This window comes from Haliotis rubra, unplaced genomic scaffold (assembly GCF_003918875.1).
Source record: "Haliotis rubra isolate DU_JTF1 unplaced genomic scaffold, ASM391887v1 Scf191, whole genome shotgun sequence".
Lineage (NCBI taxonomy): Eukaryota > Metazoa > Mollusca > Gastropoda > Lepetellida > Haliotidae > Haliotis > Haliotis rubra.
Genome location: NW_025765903.1, coordinates 1,540,673 through 1,561,579, shown reverse-complemented (window position 1 = coordinate 1,561,579; position 20,907 = coordinate 1,540,673). Strand labels below are relative to the sequence as shown.

At 37.8% G+C, this 20,907-nt stretch overlaps 1 protein-coding gene and 1 long non-coding RNA gene across 2 annotated transcripts; both read left to right on the top strand.

The window, feature by feature from the left end:
• The first annotated feature begins 468 nt into the window (after positions 1 to 468).
• LOC124274483 (apolipoprotein L6-like) lies at positions 469 to 1,848 on the top strand. The gene is made up of 3 exons (XM_046709842.1): positions 469 to 560; positions 1,262 to 1,783; positions 1,818 to 1,848. Exons 2-3 carry the CDS (start codon positions 1,266 to 1,268, stop codon positions 1,846 to 1,848), a joined length of 549 nt encoding a protein of 182 aa, XP_046565798.1. The 5' UTR covers positions 469 to 560; positions 1,262 to 1,265.
• A 22-nt stretch (positions 1,849 to 1,870) lies between these two features.
• Positions 1,871 to 2,497, top strand: LOC124274520. Its single transcript, XR_006897966.1, has 2 exons — positions 1,871 to 2,046; positions 2,177 to 2,497. It is a non-coding gene; the product is annotated as an uncharacterized LOC124274520 (long non-coding RNA).
• The last annotated feature ends 18,410 nt before the right edge of the window (positions 2,498 to 20,907 follow it).

Here is a 20,907-nt window from a genome sequence, read left to right as displayed (position 1 = left end):
GATCCTAAGTGAATACGGTGATCTGAAGGGAATTCCATATTACAGGGCTGCCGGATTTTGAACTTCACTAATTTTCAAGAACTTTTAACAGACGGTCAAATGATGGGTCCCAAATAAAGTTTCTCAAAACATTATAGTTGTTAAATGGAAGATATTTTGAGTCAAATATTATTCTTGTTGTGTTTCGGAGTGATACTCGGGTCACAGTAACCTAACTGCGGAAGTTTCATTAGTAACGTTTAGAGTTGGAACCGTCAGGGGAAAGGTTTATAATTTGGACCTTTTGTAAACATAGAACTCATTCTTTCTCTCGCACCATGATACCTCAAATGAAATGGACGGTTTGCCCCTAAACAAGTAGGACAAACCCCTAGTGCCAGGCCTTATCGTAATGATGTTTCCGGGCGACATAGTGATGACCCGACTCCTCCACCATAGTAACAGGAAGAATCTGTGTCAATGGGACAACCAAAAGCTATCAATTTCCTTATGTGAGTAACGCTGCCTGTAACTCAACACTGAGACAAAACTCAGTCAAGGCAAGCGGAGAGCATTATCTGGTACGTGTCTGTGTTTATCTGACTACTATACTCTGGGCTGGAATAGCTGGCCATTACCTATTCACCTCATGTCACTTTGTGACAGGTTGGCTGGAAAATAGGAGATGAATACATTTACATTGAAATTTGTGATTGTATTTGTAAGCGACTGTTACATTAATTCCGGTAAAAATCTACAGCTAACATTCTGCTCAACATTTCTGTCAAGAGCAAATCTGTGTGTGTGTGTGTGTGTGTGTGTGTGTGTGTGTGTGTGTGTGTGTTATTCTTATCCAGGGCACGTAGGCGTTGAGCAAGTCTTGGCATTGCCAACATGCTTACATCTCTAGTTAAACAAAAGTGTTTCATGGGTAACTGATAGCTGAACAATCATTTTGAGTTGTTCACATTAAAATTATACATTCACACGTAAACATCATGCTCCCAGCCAGCATGCCAACATCCAAATCCAATTGCGACCTTCATGTCCAGGGGTTTTCGAAACGAATCTGTTTTGAAATATGCATCAATTAATTGATTAATTTAGAAAAACATCCCGTATTCTTTAAACTGTATATATAAAGCAGTTAGTTTTAGTGGGTATTTATTGACGTTTATTAGTTGTTACTGCAATAATAGTATATATTCGTATGTAAGCATTTAGATATACATAGATGTATGTCTGTCCATACATACCCTGTATGTTCATATTTATTCCAAAGGAAAATGGCGGTCTCTCCAGCTATGACTGTTGAAGAATATGAGGACAAGATACAGCTGGCCATAGCGGAAGTCAACACACAGAATGATAAAACTGTGAAAAGTCTTTATGATCTGGCTGATGAACTGGACAAAGCACAGCGGAAAATGAACATAGCTAAAACTAGTTTTGCATCTGGAGGCATTGTTGCAGCAGCACTTACTATAGCAGGGATTGTTTGTGCCCCAGCTACCTTTGGTGCTTCTCTGGGGTTGACCATTGCCGGCGTGACAGTTGGAGTGACCAGCGGGGTAGGGGGATTATCCACAGAGGTTGCAGATAAAATCATTAATACCAAGACCTTAAGAAAAGCTGAGAAGGAAGCCAAAGTGTTTCATGAAAGAGGGAAGGATATGCTGTGTTTGATGGACAACATGGAAGGAAGACATACAAGACAGTTCAAAACATTTTTCGCTGACACGGTGAAGAGATTGCTGAAACCAAATCTGTTTGAATCAATACTGAACCGTCTTAAGGGCACATCGTCCAAAAGTAGTGATGGTGCTGAACCAGTTAAGTTTGGGGCCCGTGTTGGGGGGGCTACGTTAGGTACAGCCAAAGTCGTCACAGAGTTTGTAGAAACGGGACTAAAAGGAGTGAAAGCTGCAGGTGTGGTGATTAATTTGCTGACTGTGCCTCTAGATATTCATACAATAGTCACCAACAGCATCAAAATTCACAAGAAAACTCCGTCCAAAACTGCAGAAGAAATTCGGAGCATAGCGGATAATTTAAAAGGGAAAGAGGGTAAGTGTACGATCCTAATTACCTCGTTTCAAATGCATGGCTTAAAAAACGAAACAATGTATCTCACTGACAAATATTTAGAAATTCTATCATTTAGAAAGTCTACAATATCACCTTTTTACTAACTTAGTTTCAGAGCCTTCTGACGAAGTGCTGAAGCTGAGGAAGAGAATTGAAGACATATCGAGAGAGCAAGAGAAACATTCTCACACCTGGGAGGAGTCGAAAGAAAAGATTTCAGAAGACATCACTGTTGAAATGGAAATTATTTCCATGGAGTATGAATATGTCAGGCAGGCTTTGTTGAGGTCAAAATGGTTCACCCTTCTTGTGGAGACTGTGTTAGCTTCAGTGGTTTCCCTGCTTACCGTTTGTTTATGTCTCGAAGGTGGAGGGTGGGTATGCACTATTGCACATGGAGCCTTGATGTTATACGACGTCTTTCTGCTTGTCTTCGAACTGTTGCCCCTCATCTATAAGTACTACTGTGTATATAGAGCTAAGTCAGTATTGAGACAACAGACATATGCCATGGAACATATTATCAAAGTTTATCCGAGAAAACTATCCAAAAGACACCCACAGAAGGAAACAACTCAACAAGCTATAGCTGGTCAAGGCACATTTTCGTTTGACTATAAGATATCAAATCAAAACTGCTTTGAATTACTTTTCGTTACTCTTAAGTGTTTTCTTACGATATATATTTTGTTTTGGCCTTTTGGATATAGCCCCGACTTTGATTCTGATCAAATTGACATGGGAAGTCCGTCAGAGACATCTTACATCAGAGCGGTCATTGGCGTGTTCTTCCCAATGTCTTACCCACGTGTCAGTTCCATGCATGTGCTGACTCCTGATCTCTACATGTTGTCTCTCACGATGGCTGTTTTCATGCTGCTCCAATCGTTCCAAGATTTGCGAAACAAGATCCCGTCTGACTTAGTAGAAGATTTAAAAAACCTCGCTGATGATTTTAACTGTAGACTCAAAGCTCTGATGAAATGTATGTAACTTGTTTATGTTTTAGCGTTCTTTTCCTTTATGTTATCGCTTGAAAAGCTTTTAAAATTGACACTGATATGCTCTGTTGCCTTTACTACTAAAAAGAGTTTCCATTTGGATATTTTGTTCAGATGAACAATGATCTATTCCCGTAATTTTAATCAGGAGCAATTTAGTTTGATTTTTAATCACCGCAAGAAAACATTTGTGAATAATATTTTTTTTCATTACTCAGGATTACACTATTTCAAAGAGTATCATACGTCTTATTGCACAAAGGTTTATGATCAAAGTTACAACATCCGAGGGTACAGGACTTTCCAACGTGGCCATAATATGGAAGATAATCTAATCTGACCAGTGACAAAAATGATGTCCCTATTTACCTTCCCGTGTTCTCCAGTGGACAATTGACAGTATTGTCATTGTTAACAAGATAAAATTGTTGAGGTCTTTTGACAAAAAGCTAATACATCCCAACCCAAAATACTAGCTATTTAAAAGTGTAGATATCATGTTGTTCTTTTTTTTATCAAAGCGGTTTTTCTGTTTGCATTTTGTATGTGTATGCACATATGCAGTTTACATCTTTAAGGCGATTGTTCTTGCTATTACGTTTTATATATATTATTTCTGTTGTTTAACGCTACCCTCCGCCATACTCATACTATGTGATAACCTTGTGTAAATAGTCTAGACCAGACAATCCAGTGATTCTCATGTTTGTTATTTAACACAGTATTCAAAAATTAACATTCATTTCCTTGTGTGTTTTTTATTCAGAACTGGATAATGTTCAAACGTTTAATGCTTTGAAGAGTGTAGATTTGGTTTTATAACTTCTATTCAGTTACCTTCTAGATTTTCGTTTCCACATTTCCCTTTTCATTTTTTATTGTGCTTTTATAATAACCAATAAAAATCGATGTGATCGAAAACCGTTGTTATCTTGTCAGTATCTGTACCTTGCATGTTTCTAACCAGTCAACTTTGTTAACTGTGTGTCCGAATCCGTGATAGTAGCCACTGTGGCCATATAAGGGTTGGCAGACTGCAAGAATCACCGGTCAAAATGCTCGTTATTCAGAGGATAAGTTTAAACTTCAAAAGATACATGTACGATTCTTGAAAACGATTGCCTCCAGTAGGCAGGCCAGAATCTGATGATGATGGGTCTAAATAAAGATTTGCGCTGAACCAAACAAGCGCCTGTGAGTTTGTTTCACCAAATGTTCTGGCGACCTGCGTTCTTCGGGTTTATATGAGATAGGAAGCGGCGTTTAACCCAGCTCAAATCATCAAATCGTCGGTAAAGTCCACCTACTCATTACCTTGATACATGCCTCTCAACAGAGGCCACTGTTGCCATTCTGAATACACCTGGAATGTATTACAAAGTTTACTGAAATGTGTTGTTAAGTTAAAACGTATTTTTGAAGTTTACGTGTATCCATAAGAAGGATTTAGAACTATTCGGTCCCGCTCCAGATAGTTTTCTAGTTGCTCCCAAACAGTGAAAGAGTTTTACCCTGCTTTTATTATAGGCATGAAATTATAGTATTGATAAAGATAGAACTTAGAGTGTGAGGGCACAAGAGATGAGGCATGAGATTATGGTACTTGCTGGAATAATAGATATACAATTGACATTATTAATAACAGGTGATTAAGAGGTGATAAGATACAAATAATGAGAGGATTTAATAATATATTTAAGATATGAAGTGATTAATAACGTTGTAAGGTAGGAAGTCAGTAGCGGAGGTAATAAACATGAAAGTAGGTCGTTGGATCTCATGGGGGCAAGGTGAAGTGACTCATAGCTTAGGTAATGGGAAAACTACTACACTATCATGATGGAGCAGCGTGGCCGGGGACCTTGTTACCGGTTCTTGGTATTCTACAAGTCATATATGGTTAGGGGAGAGAAACTCTGAGATTCCTGGAATCCACCTCACAGTCTTACAAATATGGTAGTAGGGGTACGAAATAGAGGTGGGGGAGAGTAATAGATAGTCAGGTTATGGGTTATTGACCAATAGAAAAAAGTGGAAAAGGGTGTTGGTTGTGACGTAGGAACCCAGCTTTAAGCTGGAGCAAAGCTCAGAGACGAGAGAGTGGTGCGAGACCTGAAGCCGAGAACGAGTGTGCTCCTAAGAACCCCAAGCCTGGGGTCTAGGGCGCATCATCTCTCATCTGAATGTCACTAACTTTCGTACTAAGAAACAAACTCAAAGCACCAGCATTTCGACTGAGACTGAAGCTTTCCAGCTGAAGTCTCCTAATTATGTGACAAATAGAGTTGGTTGGACCAGCAACGCAGTGTTAATAAAACTGTGGAACGAAGATCATCGTCTTGTGGTTGCTGGAGGAACTACGGTAAAGGTCCAAAGGGCCCTCGGGTACTGACACGGTACCTCTCGCACATCCCTTATCCCTTATCCAAGGACCGAAGTACGAGGGTATACCGTAGTTCCGGTAAAGAAACGCCCTCCATGTGTGGGATAACTGACAGGTAACACAACTACCTGTCAGGTAAAAGGGCGGTGTAATTAAGAACCCTTTGGATACGTGGTGGAGATGTGTGGTGACAGATGTGGGGTAAGATCTCCGAAGAGAGGTACGTTGTATATTACAGAACTGTGTCGAGGCGGCATCAATGACTGTAGGATGTAACTGAGATGTGCAGATCGGATGGTGTAAGATTCCCTGAGAGGTACAGTCGACATTTCAGCATTGTGAAGCGATGGAACTAACAGCAGTATGAATAACTGTGTGTGGTGAAGACCTGATGGTATAAGATCTCTCTGGTGAGGTATAGGTGACATTACAGAATTGTGCCACAGTGGCATGAATAGCTGTGCAAATAACCAGGAGCTGTGGGGACCCGTGGGGACACAAAGTTGTACAAGTGGTACTGAAAATATGGAGTGGTTGGCTTGACTTTGTCAGTGCAGTGAACATTTGTGCTGCTGTAACTTTAGTAATGGTGTCAATAACGTAAATTGCAACAGCGGAAGAAAATGTGTCGCTTCAACCAAATAGTTTTGATGATATTTGAGGTTTTGCATGAATTCAGGCGGTTGTGTGAAAAATCAAGCCGCGCCAGTATAATCAGTGGTTGCAATAATTGGTCAGTTGTATATACTCCTGCAGTAGAATAAATTGTGCAGAGCTGACATAAACCAGTCATGTTAATATTCTAGGTGTTGCATCAACCCAGGCGGTGGTGTGAAAAATCATGCCGCGCTGGCAAACACTGTTAATCAGAGGTGTCAAAATCTGAAGGGGTTGCATATGTTATAACACTAATGAAAATACATTGTGCTGACATAACCGGTAGTGTCAATAATGAGAGACGTTTATAGTGGGTACATGTAACTAATGATCTAACTCGTGTAAACTCTGAAGACGGGCTCAAGACTGTACTAAAACTGTGGGACACTAGACCTAAAGAACTCCATGGTAAAGGTGACGAACAAGGAAGTGCCATCAAGAACATATATTGTGACATTCGGACCCCTTTCTTGGAAGTGCCATCAAGAACATATTGTGACATTCGGACCCCTTTCTAGTAAGTGCCAGCAAGAACTTATATTGTGACATTCGGACCCCTTTCTAGGAAGTGCCAGCAAGAACTTATATTGTGATATTCGGACCCTTCTGTGTAAAGTGTCAAGGTTTCATCAGATCGGACACATATAGGTAAGCCATATATTATCGCATTGTATCGAATACAAATTGTAAAAGCACGAGATCCTTGAAATAATCATGGCATCAAAATCCAGCTATAAGCCCTATCACTTTTATTATAGTCTGTCTCACAATTGCTGAATAGCATTATTTTCCTTCCATTTTGCTAGGGCCTTAAATGAAGTAAGTCTGTTTTCTCCATGTCTATATGAATCCTCATTTCAATAACATAAAAGGAATTATTGTTTCTGTCAAATTTAAGTTAATTAGAGACCAAGCGTTAGTCATATTAAAGCCCTTAGTTTAGTAGTACTACTCCGATTGTGTCAGTTACCGCTACAATCAGGAAATGCAGTAACTCACACTCCCACAACAAACTCCCAGCTGGTATTTTTAACTCCCCAGCCACTCACTTGACAAGCCCGCCACCTCATGGCCCCAACACACATTCCAGAGCGTCTGCGAATGGAAAGCCTGCCCAGTTAATTACAAAGCAGTACCGCTCTCAGCAGCCCGCATGGCACATTGTGTTGTAGACTTGCACAAGGCTCTAAAGTAGTAATGAATAGTTTAAACAACAATTCCCACAACAACAACAAATAGATACAATCAATTTAACACATTGTCCATCTAGCAGACTGGGGCCTTTATCTTGTCTTGCCTCTTTGAAGGATTGCATTGCTGTACACTCCTGGGCTATGATGATAAACGAGAATTATTTTCCCAATATCTATCCTCTCAAGCATCACATCGGTTCGAAGGAACCTTGTGAAGGTATAATTGTTCCTGGCAAATCTGTAAGAAAACATCCTTACAACGCTATACCCCAAACTCCATTGTTATGCTGAAAAGAGATAATGACGTAATAGACAGGAAACAAAACAGTCGGTGTCATTTGCTGACTTCTTACAAACGGTGGGACATCAAACAGCCATAATTGGCCGAAACAATGATGATTTCGTCATGGATCTCGTTCTTAGATAAGAATGTCAACAACAAAAAAAGAAAAAAAAGAAGAAATTGTATTTACTAGGCCACACTTTTACTTGCTGAAGTTATATAGAGCGCAGAAATCGGTGACGCTACTGGATCCCCTGAGGACGAATTACGGGTAAATGCACACAAATCACGTACTGAGCGAACCGATGCACCACCAAATCGCGTTTTCTCTCCAACCAATAAATGTTGTTGATTTGAGCCAGTTCCTACATACGCAACCACACACAGTCCAAAGACAATTTTTTTTTTTTTTTTTTAATTTTTATTCATTCCAGTGGAGCATACAGGATGGTATAATGACATTTGACGAAATACAGTAGTAGACAAACATCTCAATGAAGCATGCAGGGTGATATTTAAGTATCATTTGGTGAAGTAGTAAGACACGCTTTTCAGTGAAGCATACATGGTAGTATTTGAGTATCATTTGGTGTAATAGTAAAACAATCTTGACATATGGATCAACTACTAAGAGGATACAGGATGGCATAAGGACACTTGATGAAAAACAGTAATAGACAAGCATTTCAGAGAAGCGTGCAGGGTTGATATTTAAGTATCATTTGGTGATGTAGTAAGACAAACTTTCAGTGAAGCATACATGGTGATATTTGAGTATCATTTAGTGAAATAGTAAAACAAGCATGACATATGCATCAAATATTAAGAGGGTATAGTCTTGAGCTAACACATATTACACTTGATTTTCATGGAAAATCATTATACAGAAAATAGTGTAATGAAATATCCGTATGACCTAGTAACAATTTAATCCGGCCAGAACAATACTGTATATAGCGCATGCTACACTTATATAAATAAGTATTTTAATTTGAGATGTTATTTCAGTTCATTTCTGTAATAAATATGGTGCAGTGAGATAACTGTGTTAGCATAGCACACAGTATAGCTAGATATAATATAATAGGAGTAGAGCTTTTTATAGTAGTTATTAGCACTTTATAGTAGGTATTGTATCATATATTTATCTAAGAAGAATACTACAGTTTCAATTCCTTGGGCCATTTTCTCTGGAACTTTGTCATGTTGTTATTTTTTTTGGCTATATATCTTTCAATTGATAGAATTGTTTTTAGTGAGTTTAGAAATGTGTCCAAGGATGGTTTTCTATCATTAATACTAGATAAATATATGAATCTTTTCCGGCAAGAATGATATTATCAATAAAAAGGTAGCCAGTGTTAATCCCCAGTAATATAGTAAATTTTGTAAATAGGATATTAATATTAACAGTGTTTTTAATATATGTACTTAAGTCATTCCAAAAGTCTGGACAATATCACATGAAACATACACATGTACAATGTCCTCAGATTCTTTTTACAGAATATACAGTGATCATTATCAATTATTTTCATCTTTACTAGTTCTTTTCTTGTGTGTAGATAGCTTTGTGAATGAATCTGTACTGAAAATCCAAGAGTTTAATATCCTTAGTACATTTTCTATAATTTAAGAAAATAGCGTCCCAAGGTATAGCAATATTTATCACAACTTCCCATTTTCTACACACATCAGGCAATCTATCTGATTTGATCAATTTGTCGTAAAATATTCTACAGCCTTTTGAAGGTGTAAGCAGAGTTAATCTCGCTTCATTAATACCAAGATTTTGATTTTCTAGTTTATAGTCATTTAATGTGGCTTTCCATGTATTGGGAATACTACTCAAAACTCTATTGTAATCCAAAAAGGTACCTTTAACTTTAAATCTATTCTTAAAGTCATCAAAAGATAGTAGTCCATCAGAGTTACATAAGTCTTTAATCTCAGTAACACCCTTATTAAACCAACTAGAGATAAACAGAGAAGAGTTAACAAATTGATGGTTTAGCCACAACGGTTCATAAAGTATTTTCTCATAGTCATGTTGATCAATTTTAAAAGATGATATATACCTCGTCCATGCCTGAAACACATCCTTCCAATAAAGGTTATCCACTTCCTTAGATAGATCACTATTAGCTCCTAATTGAAGTAATGATATAATGGGAACATTGCACGGGTTATTGCCAGGAGCTCTACAAAGGCATCTTTTCAATGCTGTTATTTTTAGTGAATCGATGAAAGAAAGGATATCTGTCATCCTAATTCCCCCCGGTGGTCCTTTTTAATGTTACTCTTTTATTTTATCGGGTTTCCCATTCCATAGAAAAGAGAAATTTTTTTGCTCTAAATCTTTAATAAAAGCATTTGGTGGATTAGGTAGAGCTGTGAAGATATGAACCAAGGAGGAAAGAGCTAGAGTTTTAATAACTGTAATTTTCCCGATAACAGTTAAATGTCTTCTTCGCCAATTTCCTAATGTATTCAGTATTTGAGCCATTCTTTTTGTGTGTTTATGACCCAGAGGTCGTTCAACTGAGCGTTTAATACTATACCCAACACCTCAAAGTTACCAGAAACCCAATCCAATATATATTCCCTACAGATAATATCTTTACTATTAATCATAGCCCCTAACCATATTGCTTTAGTTTTATCAACATTAATTTTCAATCCAGAGATCCTATAAAAAAGAGAGAGTGTATCCATAGCTGCCTTTAGACTATCCTCTGTGCCATCCAGGAAAAGCTGAGTGTCATCAGCATATTGGCCTAGTTTATATTCCTTACGGTTTAGTACAATACCCTTGATATCAGAATTCTCACGGATCATAATGCCTAGAATTTCGGCAACAAAAAGAAAAAGGTACGGTGAAATTGGGTCCCTTGACGACAGCCTCTCGAATTAGGGAAAAAGTCAGATAAGTGGCCATTTTGAATGACACATGAAGTGGCATTACTTGTTAAAAGCGATATCCATTTGAGCATATAGTTGCCAAATCCGAACTTTTTCATAACAGAATAGATGAAAGGTTTTGAAACAGTATCAAAGGCCTTTTCAAAGTCAATTAACAGCAGGAGCCCCTTAATGTTTTGTTTTCGAGTTTCAAAAATAATGTCATAAAGGAGTCTTATATTTTCACTAATACATCTCCCTGGAATAAAGCCAGTCTGATTTTCCTGTATTAAATAATCGAGGGTACATTTAATCTATTAGTAATGCAAGCACTAATCAGTTTATACACGGAATTCAACAGAGAAATTGGACGCCAGTTTTTAGCAGTTTTCTGTCTTTTCCCTGCTTAGGTATACAAGTTATTACTCCCCTGTTCATGGTTAAAGTAAGATAATTATTCTTAAACACTTCATTTATATAACAGAAATATCCATTTTCCCAGATCACACCAAAATTTGAAAAACTCTATTGAATATCCATCAATACCGGGACTTTTATCGTTTTTCATAGATTTCAAAGGCATTTAGTATTTCATTCATATTTATTGGCTCTTCTAGTTTTTTTCTGTCAAAGTGCTTGGAAGAACAGGCACGTTAAGTTCAGATAGTATTTCATGTGGTCTATCTTGTTATCTTTTTTCAGCATATAGATCTTGATAAAATTGTTTTTGCCTACACAAAATGTCCTTTTCGTCAGTAATTAACTCACTGTCAAGTGCGACAACAGACAGTTAGTGGCTTTACTAGTAAATTGTCTGTTTTCAAGGTTACAAAAATATTTTGAAGGTTTTTCGCCTTCCTCCTGCCATAACATTCTGTTTCTAATTTGGATACCTTTGACCTCTTCCTCTTTGATTTTTCAAGTTCTAACTTATATGTGGATAGATCAGATAAGAGAGCCTCATCTATATTTTGAAAGTTCCTACAAGTTGTGTCTTCAGTATCAGTTATTTTGGCTTCCAATTTTTAGTTTTTCTTTTTTTTAATTTCTTAATGTAGGAGCTGTAGGATATTGATTTACCTCTAATATTCATCAACAAAGTTTCCAGAAAGAGACAGTCATCGATATTTAAGAACAAGTCATTTTCATCAATATTCTTTATATCTTCGGTATAGTTATTAAATGTATATTGCTGTTTGGCTAGTTCTATCTCGGTCCTTACTATTTTATGTATTCTTTGTCTCGCAGTAAAGAGGTGTTAAATTTCCAGTAGCCTTTTCCTCTTGTGTTATTATTATTTGAAAAAGTAAGTGTTATGGTAGAGTGGTCAGATTTATAACCAGGAGAATTTCGGTGTCTACTGTCATACAACCAACATCGTGGGAGACCAAAAGAAATCTAACCCTGGCTTGCTGTCTAGGGTTTTTTTTCCACCAAGTATACTTTCTCGTATTACTATTAAGATCACGCCAGATATCTGTCAAGTTAAGTTGATCTATTTTTCCAAAATAATATTTCTTGCATTAGGGTTATTAATATGTTTGTAGTTCTCTAGATCTATAGTTGGGTCAAGTACCACATTCCAATCACCACAGAGCACAATTGATTCATTATCGAATGCATCAATTTGATTAAATAGATTTCTATAAAAATCAGGCATCTTGGTTAGGGCCATAGATAGTGGCTAGGGTTATTCTTATACCATCGATACTTATGTCAACAATGATGAAATTACCATTCTCATCTTTCTTATATTTATGAATATCGATCTCTCTATCATTGTTAAACAATATTGCAACACCTCTAGAATTTGACCGAAATGGTGATATGATACATTTCAAAACCCCATTCATTCCTCATGGTATTCTCGTCTTTTTCAGAGATGTGTATGTCTTACAGGCATATAACGGTGGCTTTACGTTTTCTCCAAATGTTCATAATCTCTCTTCTCTTTTGTTTGTCAGGTAGTCCCCTACAGTTAGCGGAAACTATTTTAATTGTATTATCCATTTTCAAAGTGAGACATGATATTTAAAAGCAAAACTGTTTTTATTGTTGTCACAGTAAGCAGTCTTATGGGGTGTCTGCTATACCCTCCTATGTGCCCATTAAAATGTTTTTTAAGTTTGCTGGAAAATAAAAGAAAAAAACTTTGTAGAAAAAGGGAAATAAAAAGAAACAACATCCGTATAATGTTGTTTAAGACAGGTTTGACGCTTCCGTCTATTTGCTCCTTAACCTAAAGTGACGTGGTTAGGTAATAGCAACAAGCGAAAATATAAAAGAAAAGTTCAGTGAACATCAAAGTGTGAATATGTGTAAAAGTGTTATATAACAGTCACATCTCAGAATCACAATTTCAATGGCGATATCAGAACTTGTGATATCTAGTTCACTAGGAAAATTGAAAAGAAAGATCTTACAGGAATAAGGATTCATCAAGCATCAAAGAATTCGTTCCCAACCTTTGGGCCTGAGTTCATAGTTAACAAGTCTTATTTTAGACTTATCTTCGATTCACTAAAAAAAATTAAGTGAAGGGTAATATAGATACAAGGATTTTAGAACTCAAAAAATAATTTCGATACCTTGGCTAGCTTCATATCAAACTAAGCATGGATTTAGGTACCAAATATCATGTAACAAGCACATCTCAATCTAACATAATGATTTCACTCATTACTTAACTAAGAAATTAGGAGTGAAAGAAGATGTAAAATAAGTTATAGAAGTCTCAAAGTGAATCGAAGGGACTCAGTTAATATTCCTGAATAGATGAGACATGTTTTGTTTTTTTTAAGCAATGGCTTCTGTCTCTAGCAGAAACTTTTCATAAGAAGATTTATATAATACATCAAACTGGATGTCACTAATATGAAACAAATATACGCAAGTACCACTCAGATAGAAGATGTTCAAAATCGGCAGCACTGGATTTAGACCTTTTATGAAAGGGGAGAGCGGTAATTTTCGTGTTATATGCATTATATGAAAGGTCCATTGTTGTTGTTTGTGTATTTCAGATGCATAGACACAATATCTCACATTTTGGAAAATGATGTGAAATATAAAGTAGTATTCATATTTCGATCAAACATGATTTCAGCGATTTATGTCAAGTTCACTAAGAGATTAAAGTGAATTATAAAGTTAATATGTAGCCATATATATCTCACATTTTGGAAAATGATGTGAATATAGAGTAGTATTCATATCTCAATCAAACATGATCTCAGGTTCACTAAGAGATTAAAGTGAATTATAAAGTTAATAGTATGTAGCCGTACATCTCACATTTTGGAAAATGATGTGAATATAGAGTAGTATTCATCCCTCAATCAAACATGATTTCAACGACTTAAGTCAGGTTCACTAAGGGATTAAAGTGAATTATAGAATTAATATTATGTAGCCGTCATATGTCCGGCTAACATAGTAATTTCTACACACTTGTGTCTAATTCATTGAACAATTCAAGAAAGAAGTGATAAAAGTACAAGTAACATTTATGTCTCCAGGCTAACATGATGATTCATACAACTTTTGTGTCTCTCGTTCATCAAAGAAGTTTAAGCGCAGGTTGATCGTGGTGATGAAAGTATCTAACATGCCAGTTTGAACATCTTATGTCCAATTATCTAAGAAATTGGCGTGTATAAAAGTATAAATAAGTTGTAGGAACTGACTTCAAAACAACTTTTGATGTCCAAGAAGTTTAAATGAAGGGTGATCATGAGTGGTGGTATAAGTATTATGTAGCGTCGTCTCTCAATCCAGCGTGATAGTTTGAGCAACTCGTAATAGTTTGAACAACTTGATGTCTAGTTAACTAAGAAATTGGAGTGAAAAAATGTAAAGTCTCTCAATCCAACATGATAGTTTGAACAACTCGTAATAGTTTGAACAACTTGATGTCTAGTTAACTAAGGGATTGGAGTGAAAAAAGATATAAGTATGTTATAGGGACTCTCGAAGTGAATTGAAGGATTAGTTACATAATCCTGAATAGAAGAAACGTATTTTATAAACAGTGACTTCTGTCTTTAACAGAAACATTTACACAAGAGGTTACATATGATACATCAAGCTGGATGTCACTAGTGTGAAACAGTTATACATAGATACCACTCGTTTAGGAGCATATTCAAAATCGGCAGCACCGAATTTAGACCTTCTATGGAAGGGTGTACTAAGAAATTGGAGTGAAAAAAGATGTAAGTCTGTCAATCCAACATGATAGTTTGAGCAACTCGTAATAGTTTGAACAATTTAATGTATAGTTAACTAAGAAATTGGAGTGAAAAAAGATGTAAGTCTCTCAATCCAACATGATAGTTTGAACAACTCATAATAGTTTGAACAACTTGATGTCTAGTTAACTAAGGGATTGGAGTGAAAAAAGATATAAGTAAGTTATAAAACTCTTGAAGTGAATTGAAGGATTAGTTATATTGGGTCTGAATAGAAGAAACGTATTTTATAAACAGTGACTTCTGTCTTTAGCAGGAAACATTTTACACAAGAGGTTACATATGATACATCAAGCTGGATGTCACTAGTGTGAAACAGTTATACATAGATACCACTCGTTTATGAGCATATTCAAAATCAGCAGCACCAATTTAGACCTTCTATGAAAGGGTGTACAATATTTGTCATATTATTTACCTTATTATAAGAGAGGTCCGTTGTTGTTTATATATTTCAGATGCATAAACAAAAATATCTCACATTTTGAAATGTTTTGAAATATTTAGCAGTCTTGTTATTTTGTTTTTATCAGGAAAAATATAGACTGGGACTGTCCTTACCGTGCCAAGGGCCCTCCTCATTCCAGAAATCCAACGAATAAAAATAACACATGTGTTATATATCTGACATGGTCAGAGATCGAGTGTTCAACCACAAACTAGGTGTTCTCACACACGTCCCATTTTGTACAGGGTCCCAGCATTATATAATTAATTGTCCTCATTATAAATACACATTCCAACAGTTCAGATGGTAGGTCAGTTTATAAACATAGTTTTCAGTATTCCTGGAGCTCGTAGTGTCCATTACAGCATTACAGTGGCATTCTCCAAAAGTTACTCGGCACACAAGTTGTAGATCGTGGTTTTCACAATAATCGGAATATCTTCCTGTCCGATAACTTGCTCGTGATCTTCGGCGGTATGCCTCAGTCCAGCAGTCCGTCAATGATTGGCAACAGCATATAGAGCAAGTGGTAATTCACAATGATCTAGTTTATCTAACAATAGGCGTATCGTCCAGTCCAATATCTCGCCACTGAGAATCCTTATTTTGCCTGTAGCACAGCCTGATGTCTTGCCTCTTTGAAGGATTGCATTGCTGTACACTCCTGGGCTATGATGATAAACGAGAATTATTTTCCCAATATCTATCCTCTCAAGCATCACATCGGTTCGAAGGAACCTTGTGAAGGTATAATTGTTCCTGGCAAATCTGTAAGAAAACATCCTTACAACGCTATACCCCAAACTCCATTGTTATGCTGAAAAGAGATAATGACGTAATAGACAGGAAACAAAACAGTCGGTGTCATTTGCTGACTTCTTACAAACGGTGGGACATCAAACAGCCATAATTGGCCGAAACAATGATGATTTCGTCATGGATCTCGTTCTTAGATAAGAATGTCAACAACAAAAAGAAAAAAAAGAAGAAATTGTATTTACTAGGCCACACTTTTACTTGCTGAAGTTATATAGAGCGCAGAAATCGGTGACGCTACTGGATCCCCTGAGGACGAATTACGGGTAAATGCACACAAATCACGTACTGAGCGAACCGATGCACCACCAAATCGCGTTTTCTCTCCAACCAATAAATGTTGTTGATTTGAGCCAGTTTATACATACGCAACCACACACAGTCCAAAGACAAATTACCATAACCACTGATTCGGTGTTTTCAGTAATACCGAGATACAGCAGTATCGGCGGCAACGCTAGTATAGTATTACGAAACACTTACATTACAGTTGAAGGAGGCAGGCAACAGGCTGTATATGTCCAAACTTAGCTTCGACACAGGGTTTAAATAGGCTGTGGAGGAGGATTCTTGTCAGACGAGATATGTGTTGTAGTTAGGGCGTTGAGGCGGGATTCTTGTCGGTCGGGATATGTGTTGGCCGTTGAGGCGGATTCTTGTCGGTCGGGATATGTGTTGGCTGTTGAGGCGGATTCTTGTCTTACGAGATATGTATTGGCCGTTGAGGCGAATTCTTGTCGGACAGGATATGTGTTGGCCGTTGAGGCGGATTTTCTTGAGAATATGAGAGATTTATATTTTTTATATGTGAATTAGCCTGTTGAGTCGGAGTCTTGTCGGACGAGATATGTATTAGCCTGTTGAGGCGGAGTCTTGTCTGATGAGATATGTATTAGCCTGTTGAGGATGAGTCTTGTCTGATGAGATATGTATTAGCCTGTTGAGGCTGGCGGAGTCTTGTCCGATGAGATATGTATTAGCCTGTTGAGGCGGAGTCTTGTCCGATGAGATATGTATTAGCCTGTTGAGGCGGAGTCTTGTCTGATGAGATATGTATTAGCCTGTTGAGGCGGAGTCTTGTCCGATGAGATATGTATTAGCCTGTTGAGGCGGAGTCTTGTCTGATGAGATATGTATTAGCCTGTTGAGGCGGAGTCTTGTCTGATGAGATATGTATTAGCCTGTTGAGGCGGATTCTTGTCTGACGAGAGTGATATAATGGTTCACCGTGAAGGTGAGTGTAACCGATTGAGGGATTCTTGTCTGACGAGATTGTTACAATGGTTCTCCATGAAGGTGAATGTAATCTGTCGAGGCATAGATATGTAAATAGCTCAATTAATATTCATTGCGGATGGATACTGTCAGTGGGCCCCTACCGGTAGCGACCCGCAAGAGCCGTTGCCAGCCTCCCCTACACCACTGACGAAACTAGCCGTTGTTGCCCAAAGCTGACTGTTCGCCACTGCGTAGGGTGACGGAAGGCTCACTATTTATGTGGATGGGCAGCTTTGGTTATTGACGTAAGAGCCGCAACAACAACAAACAAAACAGGCCAGATTATTGTGTCACACACCTTCACGGTACATGGAAAATAGAACAGCGCCAACAGACAACAGACCAATAAACAAAAACAACTACTATTAATCACTGAACCCTTGGTAGTATAAGGTTTTGTTTCATAATCACATTTAAACTGGAAACTTTACAAAGACACGCACCTATATACACCACCATGCTGGAATGGAGACTGTTGCGAAAACATGCCATCTGGTTGGCCCGTGGACCGGATGTAGAGACGGTTATACTTTTATGTATACAAACATACACTATATTTGAAAAATTACGTCAGGTATTGCTATTGGACTTGTCACGTGCTAGTTACGACAGTGGGAAGACTTTGAAACGTAATCAAGGCACATACTTTTGCCGTCTCTATAAATGCGTTTCTTGCATGCAGGAAGTGGGTCACCCGTTGAACGTCATTAAGGTTTACGTGTGTTATTTTCAATTGTTGTAGTCTTTTAGATAGTCACATATATTCCGTTGTGTACTTTACTTGTTACAGTATCTATACTATTGTAATTAATATCCAATATGGCATGGCTCCCCTTGATGACGACTACGATCACAAGATCACGTTATGGGGTATAAATTATGTCGCATGCCTCTGATTTTGAAGTGCTTTGGATCATATATGTTTAAGGTGGGGGAACGTTGAGGAAAACCATGAACGAAATGGAAAGATAACAGGGCCGAACTCAAAGTGTTCTGTCAATTCATGGACGTAGGGACAAAATAAACTTAAGAATATTATTTTACTATGTCGTCAAAGGGAGTTATACACATATATAGTACATACCCATAGTTATTGTTGTCAACAAATATGTATTAGTATTGGGATTGATACCTTATACACACCAGGTAGCGGAATGAATTTATGTTATACTCAGTCATAAACAATTGTACCATTTTGTATTCACTTCTCGTGGGCGATATGTTGCTATGTTAGTAGTTGTTGAAACCATTTTAACCAACGGGATTGTGAACCGTTCTTTTATGTTGTTCTTTGGTGGCATTTTAGAAGTTGGGAAGTACAATATAGAACAAACTACAAAGCAAGCCCCAATCATCAAATAGAGTGGTCTGACATCACCATTCTCTCTAACAAACAAACGAACTTCACTAAACGCAAGCTCACCGAAGCCATCCACATCAAAACGCCAAAGCCCACCATCAACCGAGACCAAGGATGCTTCATTCCATCCGCCTATGATGCACGCATCCACCAAGCCCAATCTACTGTATAAACTCACTGCTGTATAAACATGTCATTATCACTTGTACATCATTGGCTTCTACGCCTGTTCCTTTGTCTACTTTCTGGCTTCATCAGCCTTCTGCCTAGCCTTCTGCCTAGCCAATTATGTTTAATTATGTTGTTTTCTTTGTCACATTGTTACATCCAGTATATATACACTTCCCTTTTCTTCATGTCCCATTATGCTTGACAACGGTACAAGAATCTGTATCGAAACGTCGCACTCACCACGAATAAAATGAAGTTGTTATCCATAAAGTTTGTTCTATATTCTATATGTTGTTGTACTCGATTGCATTTAAAGTCGGTTGCAGGTCTACTGGCTCTGTCTGTCACATTCAAAAACAAAAGAATGAAAAATCAACAAAACCATTTGGCACAAACTTGGATCCCTGTGTCACAGAGTGTGAGTGTGAGGGCACACTCTTGGTCAGAAAGGGGTCGTGTTATAGGCATGAAATTATATATTGATAAAGATAGAACTTAGGTGTGCCCTCACACTCTAAGTTCTATCTTTATCAATATTATAATTATAGTTGTGTTACCTGTCAGGTAAAAGGGCGGCGTAATTAGAACCCTTTTGGATACTTTTTGTAATGTTCCAGCAATATCACATAGGGAGACACCAGGAACGGGCTTCAAACATTGTACCCATGTTGGCAATCGAACCCGAGTCTTCAGATTTTACCACCAAACATTACATACCAAAACAACACAACTGGCACACACTGAACTATGTTCCTTGCCAAAAAGGATAACAGAGTCTACTTGAAATTTTGTACCACACCTTCACAGTCGGCATTTTATCAATCTATACAACACACACACGCACGCACGCACGCACGCACGCAAGCACACACACACACAGACACACAGAGAGCTAAACCATCGTGACTGACTGCAGTCGGCTTGCAGGATTTTGAAACTGGGGACATATTCTTCATGAATGCAAGAACGTCATGAAACCAGGTCAGACTGACCTGAACATAACGATTTTTTCAGAAAGAGAACCCGTTGTATGCAGGCGGGTAATTAAATACAAGGGCGTGCCGGAAGCATAAAGACATGCACTAGACCATTGTTTGAAACACACTTCCCTAGGAATGTTTATATGCGAACCTCTTGCTTGTAATAGAATAAGGTGAGGCTGTTGAGGCTAGCCTTAGCGTGGTACGCATACCAGATGAAGAGACTACACAACTCAGATGTGTGGATGACAATGAGCGCGGTGTGGATGGCGCCGACGGGACCGGATATATAGTTTAACTATTTGCCCCCTGCGCCTTTTATTAAAGAAAGGTGCAAAATACAAAGGTTATGGTGCACGGGTTATCTTTCTGTGCTGTACAGTGAAGACTTAATATAAGACATTAAACAACCTCAGCACCCCCTACCCGGATACTGAGCTGGCCAGAAGGGAAGGGTGGGTGAAAGTATTTGCGATGAAGCAAAATGGATAACCTGCCAGGAGAGTATGCGGAAATAGAAAGTAAACGGACGTGACGTATGACTGCGGATGTTATTGCCATCACTCCGGAAGTGACGTAGCTGCTATTCTGAAATGCGGAAATAGTACACTGCCACGTGCGTTGCTACACTTACTGTAGGGTAATTGTATAAATAATTGTAAATGCTGCCCACAACCAAATTAGTGAAATATGCTGCCTTATTACCCGAAGTTGAGACAGATGCTTAATGAAATACACTGCATACCATGTTAGCTGCAGTGCCAAACGAAAGGTGATTAGAAATGACATAATTAGAATTGTAGTTACATACACGAGTGTATTACGCTCGCCAAGGAAGTCAGGGAGAACTGCGCAATTGAATCGTAAATGCTGCTGCCTATAAACCCATTTGGCAAATAATGCTAAATGTCATTAATACTACCAGAGACCATATACAACAAGAGTCATAGAAGATGACATATCCCCACATTTACCACCTTTGAAAGAAGAACAAATCATCTGACAGTTACTTAAAGTCCAGCTTGATTTTTAGACTAAGTGCAAATCGTTTCCATGGAAATGATGAAAAACATAAAAATGACAAAAACTCTGCAAATATCAAAGCACCACTTCAAGATC

Bases quoted from the DNA above. Each gene is read 5' to 3' on its own strand.
- LOC124274483 (XM_046709842.1), top strand. From the start codon at position 1,266: ATGGCGGTCTCTCCAGCTATGACTGTTGAAGAATATGAGGACAAGATA. The intron at 1,784-1,817 runs GTCCAAAAGTAG...GAACCAGTTAAG, and splicing joins AACCGTCTTAAGGGCACATC to TTTGGGGCCCGTGTTGGGGG.